Below are 24176 nucleotides of genomic sequence, written 5' to 3' on the forward strand. Positions count from 1 at the left end.
AAAACTTCATCCGTGGTCGCGCGAGATGGAAGGAAAATGAACCCCACGCCACGCCACGACGCTGGTGCGCCTAGACCAGACCTAGTCGAGATGGACAGCGCCATGCCCATGCCCATGGCCTTTGGATCCTCGCGCCAACCAACGGAAAGGGAGGGAGTTGGTTGTTGTGGCACGGGCATGATGGCACGAGGCCCTAAGCCTAACGCGGCCAGCTCGTGTGTGGTGTAGTCATGTTGGTTGACTCGGAGGTAACAGCATCTTCAGCCGCGCCTTCAACAGGCTCTCTCCAGACGATTTTGCCGCATCGGCGTCGAAAAAACGGCCCAGTCACATCTTAAAAGTCTGTTTTTCGCCGGCTCAAGACGAAACTGGTGCCGGCGGACCCAGGCCGAACCCGGCTTCCTGGGGCGCCTGGGGCGCCGGCACAAGCGAAAAGGGCGCGTGGGTCCGCCCTGTCGGCGAGGCGAGCGCCTCTTCCCGTCATGTCTTCCCGCGTTTTCCCCACTTCCCTCCCGTACTCTTCCTTCCTCCCGCCAATCTCCCTCCCGCTCGCCTCCCTCCCAGCCGACCGTCATGCCACCAAAGAAGTACGTCGCCCCCCGCGCGGCGGAAACCGCGAAAGCCTCCGTCGCCCCCTGTGCGGCGGCAACCGCGACGCCGAATTCAAGTACCTCCACGTCTACAAGCGCATTGACAAGTGCGAGAAGTGGGCGGAAGTCCGGTGCACCCTCGACAAGGCCAAAGAGACCTACAAGCCGGACGCGCCGACTCCTGGCGCATCGGAAGGGCGGCCGGACGGCAACAAAGTTGCCAAGAAGGGGAAATACGCCGACACGGCCCTCACTCGAGTGCAGGAGTCCATCGAGCACCGCCGCGCCGACGCGCAGGCCCGGGCCGTTCTTCGTGAAGAGAAGACCGAGGCGCGGTGGTTGGCGTTGATGTCGAGCAGCGCCGTCAAGCTCGACCTGCTCCGACCGAACGTCGTCGCGAATAAGAGAAACACCGACTTGACTTTCCTGCTGGGCGGGGCGGACATGCTCCAGAGCACCGATGAGGCGGTCAAGGCGTGGTACTTGGCGGAGCGCGGCCTCATCCTGAACCAGCTTCCCTCGACAAGGCCGCCGACGCCGACGCCGACGCCGAGCCCGCGTGACGACGCCTCCACGACGCCCAGCACCACCGAAGCCGCGCCGACACCGCCCAGCGCAGAGGCTGCTCCGACACCGCCAAGCCCGCGGACGCCAACTCTGCTGATGCCTGGGGCAGAGCCCACCGAGTGATGCGCAGCGAACTTCTGCCGCTCTACTTTTTGTACGCCGAACTGTGGCTTGCGATCGCTCGACTTGTGGCGTCTTTTGTGAGCGGGAACGACCAAGTTTGATTTTTTCACGTCCTGGGGGCGGCACCTGGAGACGTGACTGGGAGCTAGATCGCCCCAGGAACCGAACTAGCGCCGGTTCGCTTCAGACCATCCTTTTTTAGCATCTTGGAAGGGCGAACGGTTGGAGATGCTCTAAGGTACACCGACCCACGTACCGACTCACCTTGCCCGCCGCGAGCTAGGTTCCGAACGCGCATGGTTTTCTCTTTCCGCATGATTCGCTGGGTTAATCGGGCAACCCCTCGTGATATTCATTTATATGTCCCGAAACACGCCTACAACAGTGCGCGTACCTGGACATCTACACATGCACCGTAAAAAGGAAATGGAACGGTGCGTTTCTCCTTTTCTTTTCTATGAACAAGGAAATGCATCTCTTTTTGAAAATGGTTGCGATCCAGCGCTCGCGCAGCGCAAGCCGTTGGATCAACTGTGATCGGACGGAAAACGCATGCTCTATTTCTACAACATGACCTTTGTTGCAATTTTTTTAAACGCAACATGGGCTCGGTTGCAGTGACCACGTCCCCATGTGCATGCCTGGCGCGTACAGGACCACCCTACAACGTCCCTGCTGCCATGGTAGCCGCCACGACCACCTTTGGTCACCGGTGCCAATGGCAACAACAGTGGTGTTTATGTAACTTCATACTTCTCACAATTTTTTCTGAAACATCATCTATGTTGCAAAACTTTCTTCTGCAATAACATCTATGTTGCAAAAAAAGTGATGATAAAAAAATCTGCAACATTATCTTTGTTGTAAAAGTTTCTGCAACATAAGCTCTATTACAAAGGGTTCTGCAACGTTGCCTCTGTTTGCAATGGTGAGGTCAACCTCAACTGCTGGATGATGCCATGTGCCAGCCAAATCTGATGGCTCGCGAGCCGGCCGGCCAATGGATGCGTAGCACATCCCTTTTCTTTTAGGGGTATGCTATGCGTCGACTAGTAGCCCGCAAATCTTTTTAAAAAGATCTATCGGTCACGAGCCGTCAGATTCGTGCCAACGAGTGGCCGAGCGTCATCCTCCATCATTGCAACAGAGCTAATGTTGTAGAAAACTTTGCAACAAAGCTAGTGTTGCAGAAAATCTTTGCAATTGTTGTTGCAACATAGATCATGTTCCATACCCCCCTGCCTCACACATTGCAACAAACATAATGTTTCAGAGACATAATCTTTGTTGCAATCAATCGAATTCCAATTGAGAGAGAATCGGAAGGTGAGAGCACGCATTGCAACAACGATTATGTTTCAGAAACATCATCGATGTTGCAATCCATCATATCTCAATTGAGAGGGAGTCCGAGGAGAGCACACAGTGGGAGCTTGGGCACGAACTCATGTTTTGAGAGAGAGAGAGAGGGAAGGAGAAAGGGGTTGGCGACGGTGGCGCAACTCGGTAGCAGCTTTCTCAGGTTGAATCTATCCATGGTGGATCCATATGTTTGAGATGAGAGAGAGTGCTAGGAGGTAGATGACCAGATGAGAGTGGCTAAGGTGAATTCAATCTTTGTCAAAAAGATAAGGGATGAGGATACGAAGGTGGTATGCAGGCGCCACGAGGGTACGTACGTGGATCTTGCCTCATCCAACGACGTATGGAGCGACAGTACAATCGAAGTTGTTCACATATACAACTCACCCCTAAAAACGCACGCACGTACACCCTATCTCTATGAGCAACTCCAAGAGATTGAACCAACATAGCATCTTAAGATTGACGAAGTCATCATGTGCGCCTTGTAGTCCACGTGACGTCTCTTCTACTGCAGAAGCATCGCCGAAAAACCAGAAATAAAATCCAGAAAAATGTGAGCGTGAATGTCAAGTCTAGGACTTGAACCTCGATAGGCCGTGGATACCGTTGTCCTCCTAATCATTCAACCACACGTAGGTTCGCGCAAGAAAAATGCTACAATTCTCCCAATAGTGTTGCTTGTCAGCGAATACCGGCCTAACGGTCGCCTCCGGTGCCGTCCTACTCGTGCCGCCTTTGCCACTCTAGGTCATCCCCCTAAATCCCATTCTCTGTTGTGGCAACCACCCATCACCTTGATGTCGCGCCCGTACAGTCGATCCTCGGGCTCGTCTCCTTAAATGACTATGTGGATGCTATGTCTCTAGCTGGATCCCGGTTCACCCTCCTCGATGACACCACAAGCCACTAGGCCATCCCGTCTCTTACCCGTTGCTTTCTTTCAGCGCCGTCTCCGTCTCCGCCTATGCCTAAACGCTAGACTCGACCGAAACATGAGAAAACAAAAGCAGACGACACTAGCTTGATCTGTAACCAGTTACTAGACACCACGACGGTGGACAATCCCGCCATCCCGGCATCCCACCCGCTTCACGATTCCATAACTCGTACCCATTCGATAAATCAGATTACATTTTTCGGAGACGCCCGCAAAAAAAAAGATGCTGCACATTTATAAGTATGGTGGGTATATAGTATGCGAAACGACTCTTTCGCGGTCGATCGCTGCAGCGAGCGAATCTTTTCTTACGGCAACATCAGCGAAGGAAGTAGGACCCACCAGGTGGGATTGATGAACCAAGTCAAAAGTCTGGCTCCGTGAAATCAGTTGATGGGGCCCACTGTCTCCTACCATAAATCTCTCTGGCCCCGTGATTTCAACCGATGGGGGGCCCGCTGCGTCATTTAATTAACCCTCACCCAGATTTGTTTAAGGAAACTTGACTTTGTTTAGACTGCTGTCCGAAATTGGGCGTTGGAACGAGCGCGCGCGGAATAGATAGTATGAAAAACCAGGGCCAATATGGTAACAGAAAAATGAAAGGAGAAACAGAGGGAGGAGATTTGGCCACAGATGGGTGTCACTTGGCCGGGGTTTTAGGGTGGAGTGGGTAGGGAGGGGTGGGGATGCATCTCATTCCCCTCCCGTTCCGTTTGGTGGCGGCTGGCAGGTTATAAAGCCAGGCCTCTGCTCCTCCTCTGCGCTTGCCGCGACCTTTGACTCCTCCTGGTACCAGCGGATGGCGCGCACCACCGTGGCGGACTGGCTGGCGGCAGCATGATTGGATCCTGTCTACCCTCTGCCCACCACATCACTCCTCCCCCCTCACTCACCCAGTCCACCTGACTCGCTCCTCTCCACCCTCCTCACCGAGCGGAAGAAGAGGAGGTTCCTCTTCCCGATCCATCTCCGTCCGGCGGGTGAGCCAACGGCGCCGGTTTGTCTCTGTTCTTTCGTGTCTTTTTCTCTTGATTGATGGGGTTCGTGTCTTTTGTTTGCAGTTCACGCCGCCGCCGCCGCATTCAAGGCGCGGTTTTTGACCGGACCCGAGTTAAGAGGGGGCGTCGGTGGGGAGCAGCAAGGAAGGGGAAGAAGATCTGTCGCCGCCGGCAAGATGGGGAGATCCGCGTCTGTAAGTGTTCCTTCCTCGATCTCTTTTCTCGGACGGGGGAGGGGAGATGGATCGCAGATGGATGGCTGGCGCCTGGTTTTGGTTTTGGTGGCGGCGGCGGCGGTGGGATCCGTCCCCCATTGCCTTCTCCGTGCCTGCCGTTGGTGGATTGGTACCGGTCCGGTGGCTGGGCGAGTGGCGTTGGTCCTTCCTGCGGGTTGATCCCCGCTGGCATCGGGGCGTGATCCGCCCTTCACCCGGCCCGTGTTCAGAGGTGGATAGAATGTGCGTACTGAGTTGTATTCTGTTGTGTCCTGTCTGTCCTCTTGCCTTGCGTGTGCCACACCAAATGCCTGCTTGTGTCCACCCACGATAGCCAATTCAGGAATCCGGCGGAAGTGATGTTGCGCATTTGGGAATGCATTCATGATGCCTTGGGTTTATACATGTGTTTGCAGGGGCCATTAGTTAGTGGGGAGCAGAGGGGATAAACCAGATGAGATTTGGCCTGCTTGGCTTTGCTGGAGGGTTCTGATGCTCGTGAGAAAAAGTTCGTTCAAACATAAGAATGATTCTGTTCTCGGTGAGGCGTAATTATGGTGTAGTGCGCCCTGTCCTCCTGCCCTGTCGTAGCATGTGCCTGATGCCACACGCTTGGTTGTCGATAGCGAATTCAGAAATTGGAGTGAAATGATACTGCGCATTTTGTGGGTTCAGGATGCCTATACATGTGCTTGCAGGGACCATTAGTTTTGTGGGGAACAGGGGACATAAACGAAGATCAGATTAGTTTGTTGGGCTTTGTTGGAGGTGTTCTACGTGTACAGATGCTTGTGAGAAAAAGTGCATTCAGACATAAAGAATGATTTTGTTCTCTGTGAGGCATTGTTTTGCTCCATTTGTGTTACCTTGCGTGTCTGTGGAAACAGAGTAGAATGAAGCCTGCTTGCAACTCTTCGGTTCACATGTTCCATGTTGTTGCTAGTATTTTGCTTTGGTTATTTCAAATATGCGAATACACGATGACTGTTGACGTTACTCTCTTTGGATTTTTTGCTAGGTATTTCAAGCCCTTTTGGTTTTCCTAATAACAATAATTGAGACCCAATGGTCCAGCGTATCCGGCATGTACTGCGCGGACATGGCATCGACCGTCTACCGACCACATAGTGTCACTATAACTGAGTTTGGTGCTGTCGGGGATGGCGTGACTCTCAACACCAAAGCATTCCAGAATGCCATCTTCTACCTCAATTCATTTGCGGACAAGGGTGGCGCGCAGCTCTTTGTGCCTGCTGGAAGGTGGCTGACAGGCGGTTTTAGTCTGATCAGCCATCTCACTTTGTCGCTGGACAAAGATGCAGTAATAATCGGATCTCCGGTAATATAGCTCATCGCTCTTTGCACATAATAATTTGCATCCTGTTACTATTTTGAATTGTATGCTTATGACATGATGTGCATGCCCGTGATATCTTATACTGTCATGTTGATTACAATTTACTCTAAATGAAAAACTATATATGTAATCTTCTTATGTGCTTTACAAAATGATGTTTTCTTGAAGTGGTTACCGAACAAATAGTAAATTCCAACTTTATTGATTGAAAATACTGTATCTGCAGCACTCATCTGATTGGCCTGTTATAGACCCTCTTCCATCCTATGGGCACGGGAGAGAGCTCCCCGGAGGAAGGCACCAGAGCTTAATTTTTGGCTCCCATTTAACAGATGTAATAATTACTGGTTAGTAGCTAACTTGTGTCTATGCTTGCATCAGCGACCTTTTATTACTATGCTGGTTTTGCAAGTGCTTAAATGTGGCACTCTTGGTAGGTGCTAATGGGACAATTGATGGTCAAGGAGCCATTTGGTGGGATTGGTTCCATAACAACACACTGAACTATACTAGGCCACATCTTGTCGAGTTGATGTACTCCACCAATGTTGTTATATCAAATTTGACTTTCAAGAACTCCCCATTCTGGAATATCCATCCTGTATACTGCAGGTTGGTGTTTCAAATACTTGCTTTCTTTTAAAACTTAAGAATTTATCTGCAAATGACAATTCATTACCTAGAGTGCTTTTGCTGAATAAACAGCCAAGTTATTGTCGAGCACGTTACAATCCTAGCACCTTTGAATTCGCCAAACACCGACGGCATTAATCCAGGTAATATGAAGCTCTGAATTGTTTCTTCCACTTGAGGTCTCTATCCCTGTTATTCTTAGTGTTATACCTGTTTATGTCCCTTTTTACGCCGCTGTGTCTTGGGAGCACCAAAAGGAAGAAAAATATCAGTTCTTGCAATATAATTTCACATGCCCCTTTTAAATGTTATTTTCCTTCCATTGTGTTTTGAAAGTTAACTTGAACTTGCATTTATAACTGAGATTCTAATAAATATGCAAATATTCTTTTGTAAATTGATCACACTATGTTAGTACAGATTGCAGCTAACCAGTTGAAATAATTTACTATCTTGGGCAAAGTTACTTTGCCTTACGATGAGATGCACCTGTAATCTAAATATGAAAATTTGTGTTAATTCAGAATATTGCCAACATTATGTATTGTTTGAAATGAAACTATAACCTAGTTATTTGGATGTACTGTGCACAACAGTTTCGAGGCCATCTTATTATGCAATCATAAAAGGCTTAAATCTGTCCTGTTACTAATGCAACTCTATATTTGTCCAGATTCGTCCACAAATGTTTGCATCAGTCATTGTTATGTCAGAAATGGAGACGATGTTATTGTCATCAAAAGTGGTTGGGATGAGTACGGCATTTCTTTTGCTCAGCCTAGCTCCAATATCAGCATCAGCAACATCACAGGAGAGACTGGGGGTGGTGCAGGAATTGCCATCGGAAGTGAGATGTCAGGTGGCATATCTGAAGTCCGGGCTGAAGGCCTCCGCATTGTGAACTCATTGCATGGAATCAGAATCAAGACCGCTCCAGGACGTGGAGGGTATGTAAGGAACGTCTACATAGCTAATGTCAGCATGCACAATGTTTCGATGGCCATAAGGATCAATGGAAACTACGGCGAACATCCTGATAACAATTATGACAGGAATGCTCTCCCCATTATAAGCAACATCACAATTCAGAACGTTGTTGGCGTTGATGTTGGTGTTGCTGGCATCTTGGAGGGCATTGAGGGCGACAACTTCAGCAGCATATGCATCTCCAATGTCTCCCTCAGCGTACAATCCAGGCATCCGTGGAATTGTTCGCTTATTCAAGGATATTCAAACTCTGTGACTCCAGAGTCGTGCGAGCAACTCAGAACTGATTGTGAAGAGACATCGATCTGCTATGACGGTGGCAGTTCTTTAGCCGTTGGTTCACGGGCATCCATACATAATAAGCCTAGTGCCAACATATTACTAAATTCATTATTGCAGTTGGTGTCGCTGTAATGTAGGTAGATATAGATGCTTGTTATTTGTTGCAAAGGGGCTTGCGTCATCGGATGCATCGTGTTAGCCATGTATATCTTATTTTTGCAATCAGTTTTGCTTAGAATGCAATTTGTTTCTTTGTATATAGATGTGGAGATGAGTGTCAGTGCTAGCTTGTTCTGTCATGATCTTGATTTGTTCTCTGTTTCCAAAGCCTTGTTGGAGCATGAGAACAAAAGCAAAATTACTGTAATATTTCAGTTTTGAGTCATAGATTTAAGAACAATTAGATATGTTCAGTTTTGTGAGCAGGCTTCCTTCATTGCAAGTTGAGTATGCATGGTTGAAATGCAGGAGGAAACTCACTTTTAGCAAGTAAAGATCTAAACACTTACACAGAATTAAAACATATTCAATGATTGCTGCTATGCAAATAACGAATCAAAAAACATCAACTGAAATGCAGGAGGAAACAACCAAAAACATGGGATGGCTAGAAAAACAGTATTCAGTTATTTCTGCTATGTAAAAATTATGAAATGCCGTATTTTTTTAAGATGGGCTGATGATGAAGGCCTTATTATCACCAGGAATGTACCCAAATTAAGAAAGATCAAATGAAGGAGCAAGGTAGTACTGATCCTCCTCGAACAATAACATACTTATTTCTGAGAAATAGAAGCGTAATGAGAATCAAATGGTATATTCAAATTCATAGTTTGTGGTCCATCACCAATGACAGAATGTTGACAATTACATTATTTTTTCTGAGCATCAGGGTCTTTCATGCTGTGAAATTCTACCATGTCTTTGCTACACATTAGTACATTCGGAATTTCTCCTTGGTGTTCTCAAAGACTTGTTCAGCAAGCAGAGCTCCATTCCCATCGGCTCGCTTGATCTCCATGTTGGCCTTCTGGTAGAACCCAGTTCCTCTAAGAGCATCAGCAATGAAGTCGTCGAATCCAATGGCAATAGCAGCTTCCGCCTTGGCTCCGTACACCAGCCTCTGCATTGAAGCATTCAACAAGATTGCTCATTAAGGATTAGACAAACCATATTGTACCAGATGAGGAATGGTAAGGTAAGGGCCAACCTTGATCCGGGATAGATGAACAGCCCCAAAACACATTGGGCAAGGTTCACATGATGCGTACATTTCGCAGTCCGACAGCTCAATCTTCCCAAGCTTTTTGCAAGCCTAGAGTACAAGCGAAAACTGATTGTGTGAGACAGATAACCAGACAATGGAAAAGAACCAATATAAAATGCAAAACTGCCATGCATTATATACAGGCTCAGAGGGAATATGAACCATACGACCTAGTGCCACTGACAACAGCCCTTAGTGGATTATTCCGAAAAATAAATGCATGTTCTTGTGTCAAAATAAATATGTTATATTTTTATCCACTAATGTGGACAGTGTCTACTCTGTTACCATTCAGCAAGGAAATTTTAAAATATAAAGGCTATCCATCACTGATAACTCATCAATTACCAAGCTTTCTGATGAAAATTAAAAGAAACAGTTGTTAGGCTGGTAGAGTTTGTTTGCATCACCATGGAACTTTATTTAGCCCTGTCTTCAACAAAGTATATAACACGCTTGAACACTCAACTTTATGTAGTAGCACTGAAGTAGCATAATTTGACAAGGTGGTACAAGATAATATCACCACTAACGTGAGCATCAGGAAAGCTGAAAATCTAAAACATGAAGATGTACAAGAATGGACAAAGAGGCTAAAACATATTCTGTCTCATCTGTGTAGACAGGTGAGCACAAATAACAAATACATTCTGCAAGAATGATGTGGTGCTGGTTCCAAAAGCATGAAGCCTGAATTGGATACAGACTATATCGACAGGTGACAGTAAGCACCAAGTAGTTGGTGAGAACTAGTTTCATATGCAGGAAGAATCAAATGGCCAAATGGGCACAACCTATATCAGCAGGTGAGGCTACCACAAGGTAGGAACTATTCAGTACCAAAATGCAAACAACAAGCGTCAAGTAGTTGGTGGGGATAACCTTTGGGCACATGGAACCCTACCTCTCTTATTGCAGTGACTTCAGCATGGGCAGTTGGATCGGTGTTGTTCAAAACCATGTTATGGCACCCAACTATTACTTCGTCGTTGCGGACGACGACCGCGCCAAACGGTCCTCCATGGCCACAGTCAACTCCTTTGTACGCCTCTTCTACAGCTTTCGACAAGAACTTGTGATCCCTATCTTGTACGGCTGTTGAACGAGGCAAAACATAAGCATAAAGAAGAAAGCCTTTCTGAATAGCCCCCCAATTACAGAAAATAACAAATGTAGCAAAGGGCCCTGCAATGGTCAGATATGCCTTGCCTTGCAGAGTTGCAGTGTGGTAAGTAAGAACTAGAGGGAGGACAAATGGTAATTAGTACCTTCCTGATGACCGGGAAACGCTGAAGCAACTGCGATAGTTCCATCCCTGGTCTCCACAACTGCGGAAGACCAAAGAAGATGATTACTGAGGCAGCCATGTTATTTCATAATTTGCACAGGATTTTCCCAAAATCTGGTAGAAGAAACTATGAAATGCGTACAAGGATTACATCACATAAACAAACAAACAAACAAACAAACAAACAAGACTCCCAATGAACTTGGAAGGTTGTAAACAGTTGCAGGGCAGCCCTTGAAGGAGTGACTGCGTGTGATCGGAGCAGAGAACAAAATTGTTAACCAGAGCACAGAACTGGCTATCTATCTACAGGCCTAGTTTGTTTTCCCAATGCTAGGTGCAGTACGATTTTGTGTGGCAAAAGTAAGAAGACTTCCCAGATGTGGCAAAAGCAGGGCGGTGGCTTTGCCTTTTATGCTATCGGCGCCATTGCTCTGTTTTGGGTGGGTGGGTGGGGTGAGGCCGAAGCAGAGCAGAGGACCCATCCGAAACAAAACAGCCGCATTTCCCACCCCCCCCCGTCCGGCGCGCGCCCCCGCTCGGATCCGCCCCACGCTCGCCGGATCGACCGGCGCAGCGCAGGAGGCGGCGACCCGCCGCCCCCGAGAGCGATTAACTAAAAGAAGAAGGAAAGCTAGCACGCGACCGATCCGGAGCAGGACGAATTGCCGCCGGCCGGTGGCGATCCGCGGGCGGGCGGGCGGATGGACGGATGGACGAGAGAGCGCGGCGTGGGTGTGCGTATGCTCACCCTTGGCTTCCTCCATGGCGGGCGAGTGAGGGGGCGAGCGGGCGGGCGGATCGGCGGCGGAGCTCCCCGAGCGAGATGCGCGTCGGGCTGTTGCGCGTCTGCCTGTCCGTAGGAATTGGGAAGGAAGGAAAGAGGTGTGTGGGTCGTCGTGGACGCGTGCGCGGCGTGTAAATAGGGCCGCGCCGGGCCACTGGCGGAGTGCCGGACGCAACCGGATAGGGATAGAGAGAGGGAGGCAAGCAAGCGCCGACGCCCGCCGATGGTGGACCGGGAGGGCGGCGCGTGACGGACGGCGGTGATGGAGCGGCGGGGCGGCCCACCGTCGGTTGGCATGGTCGGTCGGTCGCGTTCGCATTTTACTCTTTCCTTCTGACGACGTGGGATGAGCCGACACGAAAGGCTGACGTGTTCGTGGGATGGGATCGGAACATGGCCTGCGTCGCCGGGATTCTTCTTCATCCTCCGCCGCACATGTGCGACTTTTTATCTCTCACCCTTTCTGTCTAAGCAGAAAGTGTGTTCTTTGCGAGTAAAAGAATTGTGCTAATCAACGGAGATCATTACAATCATGTTGGCATACGGTGCCAATTTCATCAGGTCCATGGCGCCCACGCACGCCGTACTCCTATGAGCACCTCTCTTTGATTCACGGGCAAAACATTGATCACATCGAATCAAACGTCTATAAATCCAAACATGTCTACAGAAAAAATATACCAACTTTTTAATCATCAAACTGGTTTCATTAGACTCGGTCATAAGATATATGTCCACGCTACCTCCACTCCATAATGTTTGTGGCTGACCAAGCTTATATGCTAAATAAATAAAACATGAAAGTGTACTTGATGATGAATCTTACGAATACTGATTTCGTATTATGGATGTTTTTTCTTTCTCTACTTTTTGTTCAAACATAAATGTGTTTGACTTTTAGAAAATAAAAGAAATATGCACTGCATTTTGGAAGCCAGAGAGTACTACCTCCTTTCCGGTTTGGAAGGCTCAGAAATATCCCTATGTTCATGGTTTAACAAATGTCTCATGACTTTTATACCACAAATGTATCGTTAGAAACTTCAAATGTTATATTTTCTAATGGTATAGCTTGGATGATATATAATATGTATTTCATTGGTAAGATGGACGACCTAGATATAACCGCAGGACCTATAAACCGGAAAGGAGGGAGTATTATATATAGTTGAGGTGTTCATGTGGATGTTGTTTTTGTATGAGCTTGGTAAAATTTAAAGATCGCAGAATATGAAGACCTCCTTCAAATGTCCTATAACTACGATCTCCATCGAAATTCGCCAACTGGTCTGCTGCGGAGACTCCAACCTGGTAAAGCAACAAGTGACAAAAACTCTTTGCATTCAACTCCTTCATGACACTAGGCAGTGTACAATGACCTTCCAAACAAAATTACCAACCCTCCTTCTCTTCTCCATCCGAACCACTATCTTCCTTCCAAATTTGTCCACCAACTAAAACAACATTAGGCCCCTGTGCTTGTTGATCCAATTGTTGAAGCACTCATGCTAAATTTTTTGTCACATAATCAATCATTATGTTGTCTTCAATATTTATTCTTGTGATCTAAACGCGATGTGTGAGTAGTTCCTAAAGGCAATGGGTTGAGGCAAGGCTTTGCAACCCTATGTATTTGTGTAGGGGGTCATTGGAATGACTTTGCTTGATTGATGTTATTTGTATGTGTGATTCGCAACGGACTGCTACATATCCTAACTTCGATCCCACATGTTGAGGTCCAGGCCACCCTACAAACGCGACCATGATAATCATCAACCAATTTGTTCACAAGGTGACTATGCAACTAAATATCACAAGAAAACATATAAAAAACACATGAGAGAAAGAACTAACTGAAGGAAATATGCCCTAGAGGCAATAATAAAGATATTATTTATTTCCTTATATCATGATAAATGTTTATTATTCATGCTAGAATTGTATTAACCGGAAACATAATACATGTGTGAATACATAGACAAACAAAGTGTCACTAGTATGCCTCTACTTGACTAGCTCGTTAATCAAAGATGGTTATGTTTCCTAACCATGGACAAAGAGTTGTCATTTGATTAACGGGATCACATCATTAGTTGAATGATCTGATTGACATGACTCATTCCACTAGCTTAGCACCCGATCGTTTAGTATGTTGCTATTGCTTTCTTCATGACTTATACATGTTCCTATGACTATGAGATTATGTAACTCCCGTGCACCGGAGGAACACTTTGTGTGCTACCAAACGTCACAACGTAACTGGGTGATTATAAAGGTGCTCTACAGGTGTCTCCAAAGGTACATGTTGGGTTGACGTATTTCGAGATTAGGATTTGTCACTCCGATCGTCGGAGAGGTATCTCTGGGCCCTCTCGGTAATGCACATCACTTAAGCCTTGCAAGCATTGCAACTAATGAGTTAGTTGCGGGATGATGTATTACGGAACAAGTAAAGAGACTTGCCGGTAACGAGATTGAACTAGGTATTGGATACCGACGATCGAATCTCGGGCAAGTAACATACCGATGACAAAGAGAACAACGTATGTTGTTATGCGGTCTGACCGATAAAGATCTTCGTAGAATATGTAGGAGCCAATATGGGCATCCAGGTCCCGCTATTGGTTATTGACCGGAGACGTGTCTCGGTCATGTCTACATTGTTCTCGAACCGTAGGGTCCGCACGCTTAAAGTTACGATGACAGTTTCATTATGAGTTTATGTATTTTGATGTACCGAAGGTTGTTCGGAGTCCCGGATGTGATCACGGACATGACGAGGAGTCTCGAAATGGTCGAGACATAAAGATTGATATATTGGACGGCTATATTCGGACACCGGAAGTGTTCCGGGGAAGTTTTGGATAAAACCGAAGAACCGGGGGGTTACCGGAACCCCCCGGGGGGTTAATGGGCCTCATGGGCCTAAAGTGGAGAAGAGGAAAGGCAGCCAGGGCAGGCCGCGTGCCCCCTCTCCCCCTAGTCTGAATTGGACAAGGAGGGAGGGGCGCCCCCCCCCCTTTCCTTCCTCTCCTCTCTCCCTTCCTTCCCCCTCTCTTACTTGGACAAGGAAAGGGAGGGGAGTCCTACTCCCGGTAGGAGTAGGACTCCTCCTGCGCGCCTCCTACTAGGGCCGTACGCACCCCCCTTGGCTCCTTTATATACGGGGGCAAGGGGGCACCCTAGGACACACAAGTTGATCTTCGTGATCGTTCCTTAGCCGTGTGCGGTGCCCCCCTCCACGATATTACACCTCGATCATATTGTATCTTGAACTTAAATTTATCATGAACTTAGTACCTGATAGTATCTTGCTTATGTATGTTGATTGTAGATAGATGGCCCGTGCTGTTGTTCCGTTGAATTTTAATGCGTTCCTTGAGAAAGCAAAGTTGAAAGATGATGGTAGCAATTACACGGACTGGGTCCGTACCTTGAGGATTATCCTCATTGCTGCATAGAAGAATTACGTCCTGGAAGCACCGCTGGGTGCCAGGCCTGCTGCTGGAGCAACACCAGATGTTATGAACGTCTGGCAGAGCAAATCTGATGACTACTCGATAGTTTAGTGTGCCATGCTTTACGGCTTAGAATCGGGACTTCAATGACGTTTTGAACGTCATGGAGCATATGAGATGTTCCAGGAGTTGAAGTTAATATTTCAAGCAAATGCCCGGATTGAGAGATATGAAGTCTCCAATAAGTTCTATAGCTGCAAGATGGAGGAGAACAGTTCTGTCAGTGAGCATATACTCAAAATGTCTGGGTATAATAATCACTTGATTCAGATGGGAGTCAATCTTCCAGATGATTGCGTCATTGACAGAATTCTCCAATCACTGCCACCAAGCTACAAGAGCTTCGTGATGAACTATAATATGCAAGGGATGAATAAGACTATTCCTGAGCTCTTCGCAATGCTGAAAGCTGCGGAGGTAGAAATCAAAAAGGAGCATCAAGTGTTGATGGTCAACAAGACCACTAGTTTCAAGAAAAAGGGCAAAGGGAAGAAGAAGGGGAACTTCAAGAAGAACAGCAAGCAAGTTGCTGCTCAAGAGAAGAAACCCAAGTCTGGACCTAAGACTGAAACTGAGTGCTTCTACTGCAAGCAGACTGGTCACTGAAAGCGGAACTGCCCCAAGTATTTGGCGGATAAGAAGGATGGCAAGGTGAACAAAGGTATATGTGATATACATGTTATTGATGTGTACCTTACTAGAGCTCGCAGTAGCACCTGGGTATTTGATACTGGTTCTGTTGCTAATATTTGCAACTCGAAACAGGGACTACGGATTAAGCGAACACTGGCAAAGGACGAGGTGACGATGCGCGTGGGAAATGGTTCCAAAGTCGATGTGATCGCGGTCGGCACGCTACCTCTACATCTACCTTCGGGATTAGTATTAGACCTAAATAATTGTTATTTGGTGCCAGCGTTGAGCATGAACATTATATCTGGATCTTGTTTGATGCAAGACGGTTATTCATTTAAATCAGAGAATAATGGTTGTTCTATTTATATGAGTAATATCTTTTATGGTCATGCACCCTTGAAGAGTGGTCTATTTCTGATGAATCTCGATAGTAGTGATACACATATTCATAATGTTGAAACCAAAAATGCAGAGTTGATAATGATAGTGCAACTTATTTGTGGCACTGCCATTTAGGTCATATCGGTGTAAAGCGCATGAAGAAACTCCATACTGATGGACTTTTGGAACCACTTGATTATGAATCACTTGGTACTTGCGAACCGTGCCTCATGGGCAAGATGACTAAAACACCGTTCTCCGGTACTATCGAGAGAGCAACAGATTTGTTGGAAATCATACATACAGATGTATGTGGTCCAATGAATATTGAGGCTCGTGGCGGATATCGTTATTTTCTCACCTTCACAGATGACTTAAGTAGATATGGGTATATCTACTTAATGAAACATAAGTCTGAAACATTTGAAAAGTTCAAAGAATTTCATAGTGAAGTTGAAAATCATCGTAACAAGAAAATAAAGTTTCTACGATCTGATCGTGGAGGAGAATATTTGAGTTACGAGTTTGGTGTACATTTGAAACAATGTGGAATAGTTTCGCAACTCACGCCACCCGGAACACCATAGCGTAATGGTGTGTCCGAACGTCGTAATCGTACTTTACTAGATATGGTGCGATCTATGATGTCTCTTACTGATTTACCGCTATCGTTTTGGGGTTATGCTTTAGAGACGGCCGCATTCACGTTAAATAGGGCACCATCAAAATCCGTTGAGACGACGCCTTATGAATTATGGTTTGGCAAGAAACCAAAGTTGTCGTTTCTTAAAGTTTGGGGCTGCGATGCTTATGTGAAAAAGCTTCAACCTGATAAGCTCGAACCCAAATCGGAGAAATGTGTCTTCATAGGATACCCAAAGGAGACTGTTGGGTACACCTTCTATCACAGATCCGAAGGCAAGACATTCGTTGCTAAGAATGGATCCTTTCTAGAGAAGGAGTTTCTCTCGAAAGAAGTGAGTGGGAGGAAATTAGAACTTGATGAGGTAACTGTACCTGCTCCCTTATTGGAAAGTAGTTCATCACAGAAATCGGTTTCTGCGACACCTGCACCAATTGGTGAGGAATTTAATGATGATGATCATGAAATTTCAGATCAAGTTACTACTGAGCCTCGTAGGACAACCAGAGTAAGATCCGCACCAGAGTGGTACGGTAATCCTGTTCTGGAAATCATGCTACTAGATCATGATGAACCTACGAACTATGAAGAAGCGATGGTGAGCCCAGATTCCACGAAATGGCTTGAAGCCATGAAATCTGAGATGGGATCCATGTATGAAAACAAAGTATGGACTTTGGTTGACTTGCCCGATGATCGGCAAGCAATTGAGAATAAATGGATCTTCAAGAAGAAGACTGACGCTGACGGTAATATTACTGTCTTCAAAGCTCGACTTGTCGGTTTTCGACAAGTTCAAGGGGTTGACTACGATGAGACCTTCTCACCCGTAGCGATGCTTAAGTCTGTCCGAATCATGTTAGCAATTGCCGCATTTTATGATTATGAAATTTGGCAGATGGATGTCAAAACTGCATTCCTGAATGGATTTCTGGAAGAAGAGTTGTATATGATGCAACCGGAAGGTTTTGTCGATCCAAAGGGAGCTAACAAAGTGTGCAAGCTCCAGCGATCCATTTATGGACTGGTGCAAGCCTCTCGGAGTTGGAATAAACGCTTTGATAGTGTGATCAAAGCATTTGGTTTTATACAGACTTTCGGAGAAGTCTGTATTTACAAGAAAGTGAGTGGGAGCTCTGTAGCATTTCTGATATTATATGTGGATGACATATTACTGATTGGAAATGATATAGAATTTCTGGATAGCATAAAGGGATACTTGAATAAGAGTTTTTCAATGAAAGACCTCGGTGAAGCTGCTTACATATTAGGAATAAAGATCTATAGAGATAGATCAAGACGCTTAATTGGACTTTCACAAAGCACATACCTTGACAAGATTTTGAAGAAGTTCAAAATGGATCAAGCAAAGAAAGGGTTCTTGCCTGTGTTACAAGGTGTGAAGTTGAGTCAGACTCAATGCCCGACCACTGCAGAAGATAGAGAGAAAATGAAAGATGTTCCCTATGCTTCAGCCATAGGCTCTATCATGTATGCAATGCTGTGTACCAGACCTGATGTGTGCCTTGCTATAAGTTTAGCAGGGAGGTACCAAAGTAATCCAGGAGTGGATCACTGGACAGCGGTCAAGAACATCCTGAAATACCTGAAAAGGACTAAGGATATGTTTCTCGTATATGGAGGTGACAAAGAGCTCATCGTAAACGGTTACGTTGATGCAAGCTTTGACACTGATCCGGACGATTCTAAATCGCAAACCGGATATGTGTTTACATTAAACGGTGGAGCTGTCAATTGGTGCAGTTCTAAAAAAGCGTCGTGGCGGGATCTACATGTGAAGCGGAGTACATAGCTGCTTCGGAAGCAGCAAACGAAGGAGTCTGGATGAAGGAGTTCATATCCGATCTAGGTGTCATACCTGGTGCATCGGGTCCAATGAAAATCTTTTGTGACAATACTAGTGCAATTGCCTTGGCAAAGGAATCCAGATTTCACAAAAAACCAAGCACATCAAGAGACGCTTCAATTCCATCCGGGATCTAGTCCAGGTTGGAGACGTAGAGATTTGCAAGATACATACAGATCTGAATGTGGCACCCGTTGACTAAGCCTCTTCCACGAGCAAAACATGATCAGCACCAAGGCTCCATGGGTGTTAGAATCATTATTGTGTAATATAGATTATTGGCTCTAGTGCAAGTGGGAGACTGAAGGAAATATGCCCTAGAGGCAATAATAAAGATATTATTTATTTCCTTATATCATGATAAATGTTTATTATTCATGCTAGATTGTATTAACCAGAAACATAATACATGTGTGAATACATAGACAAACAAAGTGTCACTAGTATGCATCTACTTGACTAGCTCGTTAATCAAAGATGGTTATGTTTCCTAACCATGGACAAAGAGTTGTCATTTGATTAACGGGATCACATCATTAGTTAAATGATCTGATTGACATGACCCATTCCACTAGCTTAGCACCCGATCGTTTAGTATGTTGCTATTGCTTTCTTCATGACTTATACATGTTCCTATGACTATGAGATTATGTAACTCCCGTGTGCCGGAGGAACACTTTGTGTGCTACCAAACGTCACAACGTAACTGGGTGATTATAAAGGTGCTCTACAGGTGTCTCCAAAGGTACATGTTGGGTTGATGTATTTCGAGATTAGGATTTGTCACTCCGATCGTCGGAGAGGTATCTCTGGGCCCTCTCGGTAATGCACATCACTTAAGCCTTGCAAGCATTGCTACTAATGAGTTAGTTGCGGGATGATGTATTACGGAATGAGTAAAGAGACTTGCCGGTAACGAGATTGAACTAGGTATTGGATACCGACGATCGAATCTCGGGCAAGTAACATACCGATGACAAAGAGAACAACGTATGTTGTTATGCGGTCTGACCGATAAAGATCTTCGTAGAATATGTAGGAGCCAATATGGGTATCCAGGTCCCGCTGTTGGTTATTGACCGGAGACGTGTCTCGGTCATGTCTACATTGTTCTCGAACCGTAGGGTCCGCACGCTTAAAGTTACGATGACAGTTTCATTATGAGTTTATGTATTTTGATGTACCGAAGGTTGTTCGGAGTCCCGGATGTGATCACGGACATCACGAGGAGTCTCGAAATGGTCGAGACATAAAGATTGATATATTGGACGGCTATATTCGGACATTGGAAGTGTTCCGGGGAAGTTTTGGATAAAACCGGAGAACCGGGGGGTTACCGGAACCCCCGGGGGGTTAATGGGCCTCATGGGCCTAAAGTGGAGAAGAGGAAAGGCAGCCAGGGCAGGCCGCACGCCCCCTCTCCCCCTAGTCCGAATTGGACAAGGAGGAAGGGGCGGCGCCCCCCCCCCTTTCCTTCCTCTCCTCTCTCCCTTCCTTCCCCCTCTCCTACTTGGACAAGGAAAGGGAGGGGAGTCCTACTCCCGGTAGGAGTAGGACTCCTCCTGCGCACCTCCTACTAGGGCCGGCCGCACCCCCCTTGGCTCCTTTATATACGGGGGCAAGGGGGCACCCTAGGACACACAAGTTGATCTTCGTGATCGTTCCTTAGCCGTGTGCGGTGCCCCCCTCCACGATATTACACCTCGATCATATTGTAGCGGTGCTTAGGCGAAGCCCTGCGACGGTTAAACATCAGGATCGTCACCACGCCGTCGTGCTGACGAAACTCCTCCCCGAAAGCTTTGCTGGATCGGAGCTCGGGGTGCGTCATCGAGTTGTACGTGTGTCAAGAACTCGGAGGTGTCGGAGTAACGGTGCTTGGATCGGTTGGACCGGGAAGACGTACGACTACTTCCTCTACGTTGCGTCAACGCTTCCGCTTCGGTCTACGAGGGTACGTAGACAACACTCTCCCCTCTCGTTGCTATGCATCACCATGATCTTGCGTGTGCGTAGGAATTTTTTTTAAATTACTATGTTCCCCAACACTAACTTACTACAGGAATTCATTGTGAGGATCAAGGCCATGTCGTAGAAGCAACATCCTAATGTATTGAGTGGACAGAGCAAAAATCATGGCTTCTGCATGGCTTGAACCTAAATATTTTGGGAGGGGCGCCATGAAGTCCCTCCCAGCAGGTACGATGGCGTCCTGGGCGACGGCTGCAGGGCCGGTGATGTGGGAGAAGCAACTTCAGGGACGACGGCTGTGGGGGACGCGGGCACAAGGCCGACGGCTTTAGGAAAGGCGGTGGGAGCAGTAGGTGTGGAGGCGATGATGACAGTGGGGGAGGAGGCGCATGGTCGACAACTGTAGGTCCGGTGAAGGCTGGAGAGACGACGATGGTTGGAGGATCTCCAGCCGGTGGGAGCAGATGCGGGAGTGGCAGTGGCGGTTCTGCCATGTCGCCGCCATGACCTGGCTAGCGTTGGGAATTCTGTGGTGAGGTGTGTTGGGTGATAGAAGATTTTTTTGAACTAGATTGTGTTTTACCAGATCATTGTATGGAAGGGTGGTATTGGTATTTTTTTACATAAACTGACAATGGTTATTCAATCTAACGGTAGAGACATAACGACAGTGCAACATCGCTGGCAAATTGACAACGAAATGAGCTTTTAAGCGGTACAAGAGCAACATTGGTTTGTTCGATAGCAAAATGAGCAATTGTCAAGCTTGTCTATGGTAAATAAGCAATTTTCTCTCCTACTAAAGACTATTTCAAGTTTTAGGGTTGGCTATTTTAGCACAGTCAAGTTGGTCCATGGAACAAAAAAGCAAGCACTATCCTGCTTCACGTTCATGAAGGCTTTAATAACATCACATGGATGTCGGTTATGCAGCCCATCAAGCATAACTAATCCATTTCATCATGGCTTACAGTAAGGGCATTTTCAAGACGGACCCTTAAACCACCGGCAACTGTTCGGACACATTTTGCCATCCAACGTGGAATCCAATAAGTCCGTTGACTGGGTCCGGCTATCCATTTTCCCATAAACCCGAAGCAAATCATGAGGCTTTGCGGGAATCCGGACATCCACATGACAAATCCACCACGTATCCTCTATGTCTGGATGACGGAAGGCCGCTGCTGAGTTTTTTCCAGTCTGGTAGAGGGCTACTAGCATTTGGGGAAACCAGTATTGTTTCATTTTTTTCTTGTTCAAGTGTACACTCTTTTTCCTATTTTCAAGTGTTCCCAATGACGGAAGGCCGGTCATATTTCGCCAATGGCGGAAGGCACCAAGTTTTTCAAGTCGCAATGGTGAAAAGCACAATTGTTTCATCCTTTTTCCTTCAAGCTCTACACTTTTTTTTTTCAATAGCTCGCACTAGTCCGAGCAATAAAAGAATGTTTAAATTTGTTTTCAAATGGATGCGGGCACGGTTGAATGATCGGATTTCACATGACTGTGGGCGAATCTATCCGGACAAGTCAGCGGACGGATACGTGTCCGATTTTAGGGATCATCCGTCCGTCAGAGATAGATGCCCTAAGAAGGCTCGGTGGGGGATAGAAATTTACAAAGCAGACTATGTTCAACCTCTAACAAGCGCTTACCTTCCTCACAAGATTAGACGATCTCCGAGCCAGCAAAATCATCGGTGAATACCGTACAAAAAGGGCCGCCGGCGGCCGGATCGCGGGGGGCACCGCCGCCGGAAGCAAAGGGGGAAAGAGGGAGGAAACTAGCGGTGGGTCGGTCGCGTACGTCAAAGTAAAGGTGCATCGGTTCTATTCTAAAACAGAAAGGCCAACGTGCATCACGTCGTAGTAGTAGTACGAAGCGGTGGCGCTTTATTTTTTTTATTATTCTGCTTCGATTCGATTCGACCGACGGGCACGCCGGAGGCGACGTGTCCGATGAGATCGGGGCATGGTCTCCGTCAACGGGATTTCTTTTCCATTTCCATCACCATCATCATCTTCACATGCTCGTGCCCATGCGCACTCACGGAAAAAATATGAAACCCTGCTTATGCTCGTGCCCGTGCCCATACCAAGTTTAGTGGGCAAGCAAGGAAATTTCATTGCAAAAAAGAAAAAATTAAGACAGATTTGCCACGCTTGCCCACTAAACTTGCTATCCTCAACAAATATAAACCGTCAAAAAAACATTCGTTTTGCCCCTACCCGACGTTTGGTAGTTATCGGCGTCCTAAAATAATATTTAAAAATATTTCATTTATATTTCGTAAAAAATGCACCCTTATAAATTATGTAGCCATAGAAAAGTGTTCATGTTTTTTCTAAAAATATATGTTCATATTTTTTGTTTGATTTGAAAAGTCAGCTGGAAACGAGAACAAATATGGGAAACCTAAAGGAACAAAAAAGAGGCTAAACCACACCGGTTTCCCAGTTTTGACGTGGTCTTGTTTACCATTCGGTTTTAGGGTCAGTTTTGAAAGTCGGATTTGTTTTCTCTAGTTGGATTTTTTTACCGACTACTGATATGAACCTACCTATAATGTCGAACGAACAGGGGAACTTGTTGTCTTGAACAACACATTGCTCAATAGGAAATGGCTAAGCGCCACACCGTATACCAAAACAATCGTTTCACTTCCGTAAACTTTTCTTGTCCTGATATCTTTTCGTGTAGGGAAAGCTCTGAAGGTATTCTGTTGTTGCTTCTCTAATGGGGACAATCTAGACAGGGACATGGCACTAACCCACACTCAATCTTTTTGTTCTTGTTTTTTGAGAACATGACCTGCGGATTACAGTGAAAATTCAGATTGTGGAGCCAGGAAATGTAAATATAAAATGTTGTGAATTTCTTTTTGTACATGTTCATGTTAGCGTGGAAAGTGTGCATGACAGTTTTCATGCGAAACATAATAGTTGTAGTTCTGTTTTTCTTTGCATATGTTCATGTTATTATCCACAATTAGTATCTCAGAATTAAGTAAGATCAATTTAGAATCAAATGGCATATTTAAATTTATAGTATGTAGTCCATCACCGACGACATAATTTTGACAATTACATTATCTTTTCTGAGCATCAAGGGCTTCCGTGATGAGAAATCACATCATATCTTTATATACACATTATTTCAATGGAAATTTCCCCTTGGTGTTCTCAAAGACCTGTTCAGCAAGCAGCGCTCCATTCCCATCTGCTCGCTTTATCTCCAGGTTGGCCGTACGGTAGTGCCCAGTTCCTCTGAGAGCATCAGCAATGAAGGCATCAAATCCAATGGCAACAGCAGCTTCTGCCTTGGCTCCATACACCAGCCTCTGCATTGCAGCATTCAGCATGATTATTAGTTCAACAAATTAAGCTACATTCCACAGCATGAAGAATGTTGAAGTAAGAGCATCTCCAACAGCCGCGCTAAACTAGCGCCGCGCCGCAAATTCTGCCGTTTTAGCGCGCGCGCAACGCGGCGGGTCGCTCCAGCAGGCGCGCAAAAACGGCGCGCGCGCTATAACGGGTTGGACGCGCGGACAAAAACACTTATCCGCGTGGTGTATTTGGGGCGCCAGCTACAGCGCGCGGCACACTCGAGCGCTCGCGCCGCACTCTCTGCTCACCTCGTCTTACGCCCCGCGCGCGCCGGCGCCGGCACCCTGCCACCCACCCATGGACGCGCACACCGGCGCCCCGCTCAGCCCGCTGTACAGCCGCGACCCCGCCGCCGCCGCAGCCGCCGGAAAC

At 46.5% G+C, this 24176-nt stretch overlaps 3 protein-coding genes across 3 annotated transcripts in view; 1 reads left to right on the forward strand and 2 right to left on the reverse strand.

Moving 5' to 3' along the window:
* The first annotated feature begins 4318 nt into the window (after nt 1-4318).
* On the forward strand, nt 4319-8438 carry LOC119287563 (probable polygalacturonase). Its single transcript, XM_037567126.1, has 7 exons — nt 4319-4565; nt 4647-4777; nt 5817-6137; nt 6382-6502; nt 6593-6767; nt 6861-6931; nt 7462-8438. Exons 2-7 carry the CDS (start codon nt 4760-4762, stop codon nt 8187-8189), a joined length of 1434 nt encoding a protein of 477 aa, XP_037423023.1. The 5' UTR covers nt 4319-4565; nt 4647-4759; the 3' UTR covers nt 8190-8438.
* A 411-nt stretch (nt 8439-8849) lies between these two features.
* On the reverse strand, nt 8850-11646 carry LOC119287564 (guanosine deaminase-like). Its single transcript, XM_037567128.1, has 5 exons — nt 11364-11646; nt 10593-10652; nt 10229-10419; nt 9268-9372; nt 8850-9180 (listed from the first exon to the last, which is right to left on the reverse strand). Exons 1-5 carry the CDS (start codon nt 11377-11379, stop codon nt 8992-8994), a joined length of 561 nt encoding a protein of 186 aa, XP_037423025.1. The 5' UTR covers nt 11380-11646; the 3' UTR covers nt 8850-8991.
* An 11881-nt stretch (nt 11647-23527) lies between these two features.
* Nucleotides 23528-24176, reverse strand: part of LOC119289469 (guanosine deaminase-like) — a 10395-nt gene continuing 9746 nt past the window's right edge. Inside the window, exon 4 of the mRNA XM_037568781.1 lies at nt 23528-23755. Coding sequence (XP_037424678.1) covers nt 23567-23755 — 189 coding nt within the window. The 3' untranslated portion in view covers nt 23528-23566. The remainder of the gene's footprint in view (nt 23756-24176) is intronic.

This window comes from Triticum dicoccoides, chromosome 4A (genome assembly GCF_002162155.2).
Source record: "Triticum dicoccoides isolate Atlit2015 ecotype Zavitan chromosome 4A, WEW_v2.0, whole genome shotgun sequence".
Lineage (NCBI taxonomy): Eukaryota > Viridiplantae > Streptophyta > Magnoliopsida > Poales > Poaceae > Triticum > Triticum dicoccoides.

What these genes read in the sequence shown, in the direction of transcription:
- LOC119287563 (XM_037567126.1), top strand. An exon ending in CAGTAATAATCGGATCTCCG is followed by an intron (nt 6,138 to 6,381) that starts GTAATATAGCTC and finishes CTGTATCTGCAG; the next exon opens with CACTCATCTGATTGGCCTGT. An exon ending in CACCGACGGCATTAATCCAG is followed by an intron (nt 6,932 to 7,461) that starts GTAATATGAAGC and finishes ATATTTGTCCAG; the next exon opens with ATTCGTCCACAAATGTTTGC.
- LOC119287564 (XM_037567128.1), bottom strand. An exon ending in GTTTCCCGGTCATCAGGAAG is followed by an intron (nt 10,420 to 10,592) that starts GTACTAATTACC and finishes CTCGTTCAACAG; the next exon opens with CCGTACAAGATAGGGATCAC. An exon ending in TTCATCTATCCCGGATCAAG is followed by an intron (nt 9,181 to 9,267) that starts GTTGGCCCTTAC and finishes GCTTCAATGCAG; the next exon opens with AGGCTGGTGTACGGAGCCAA.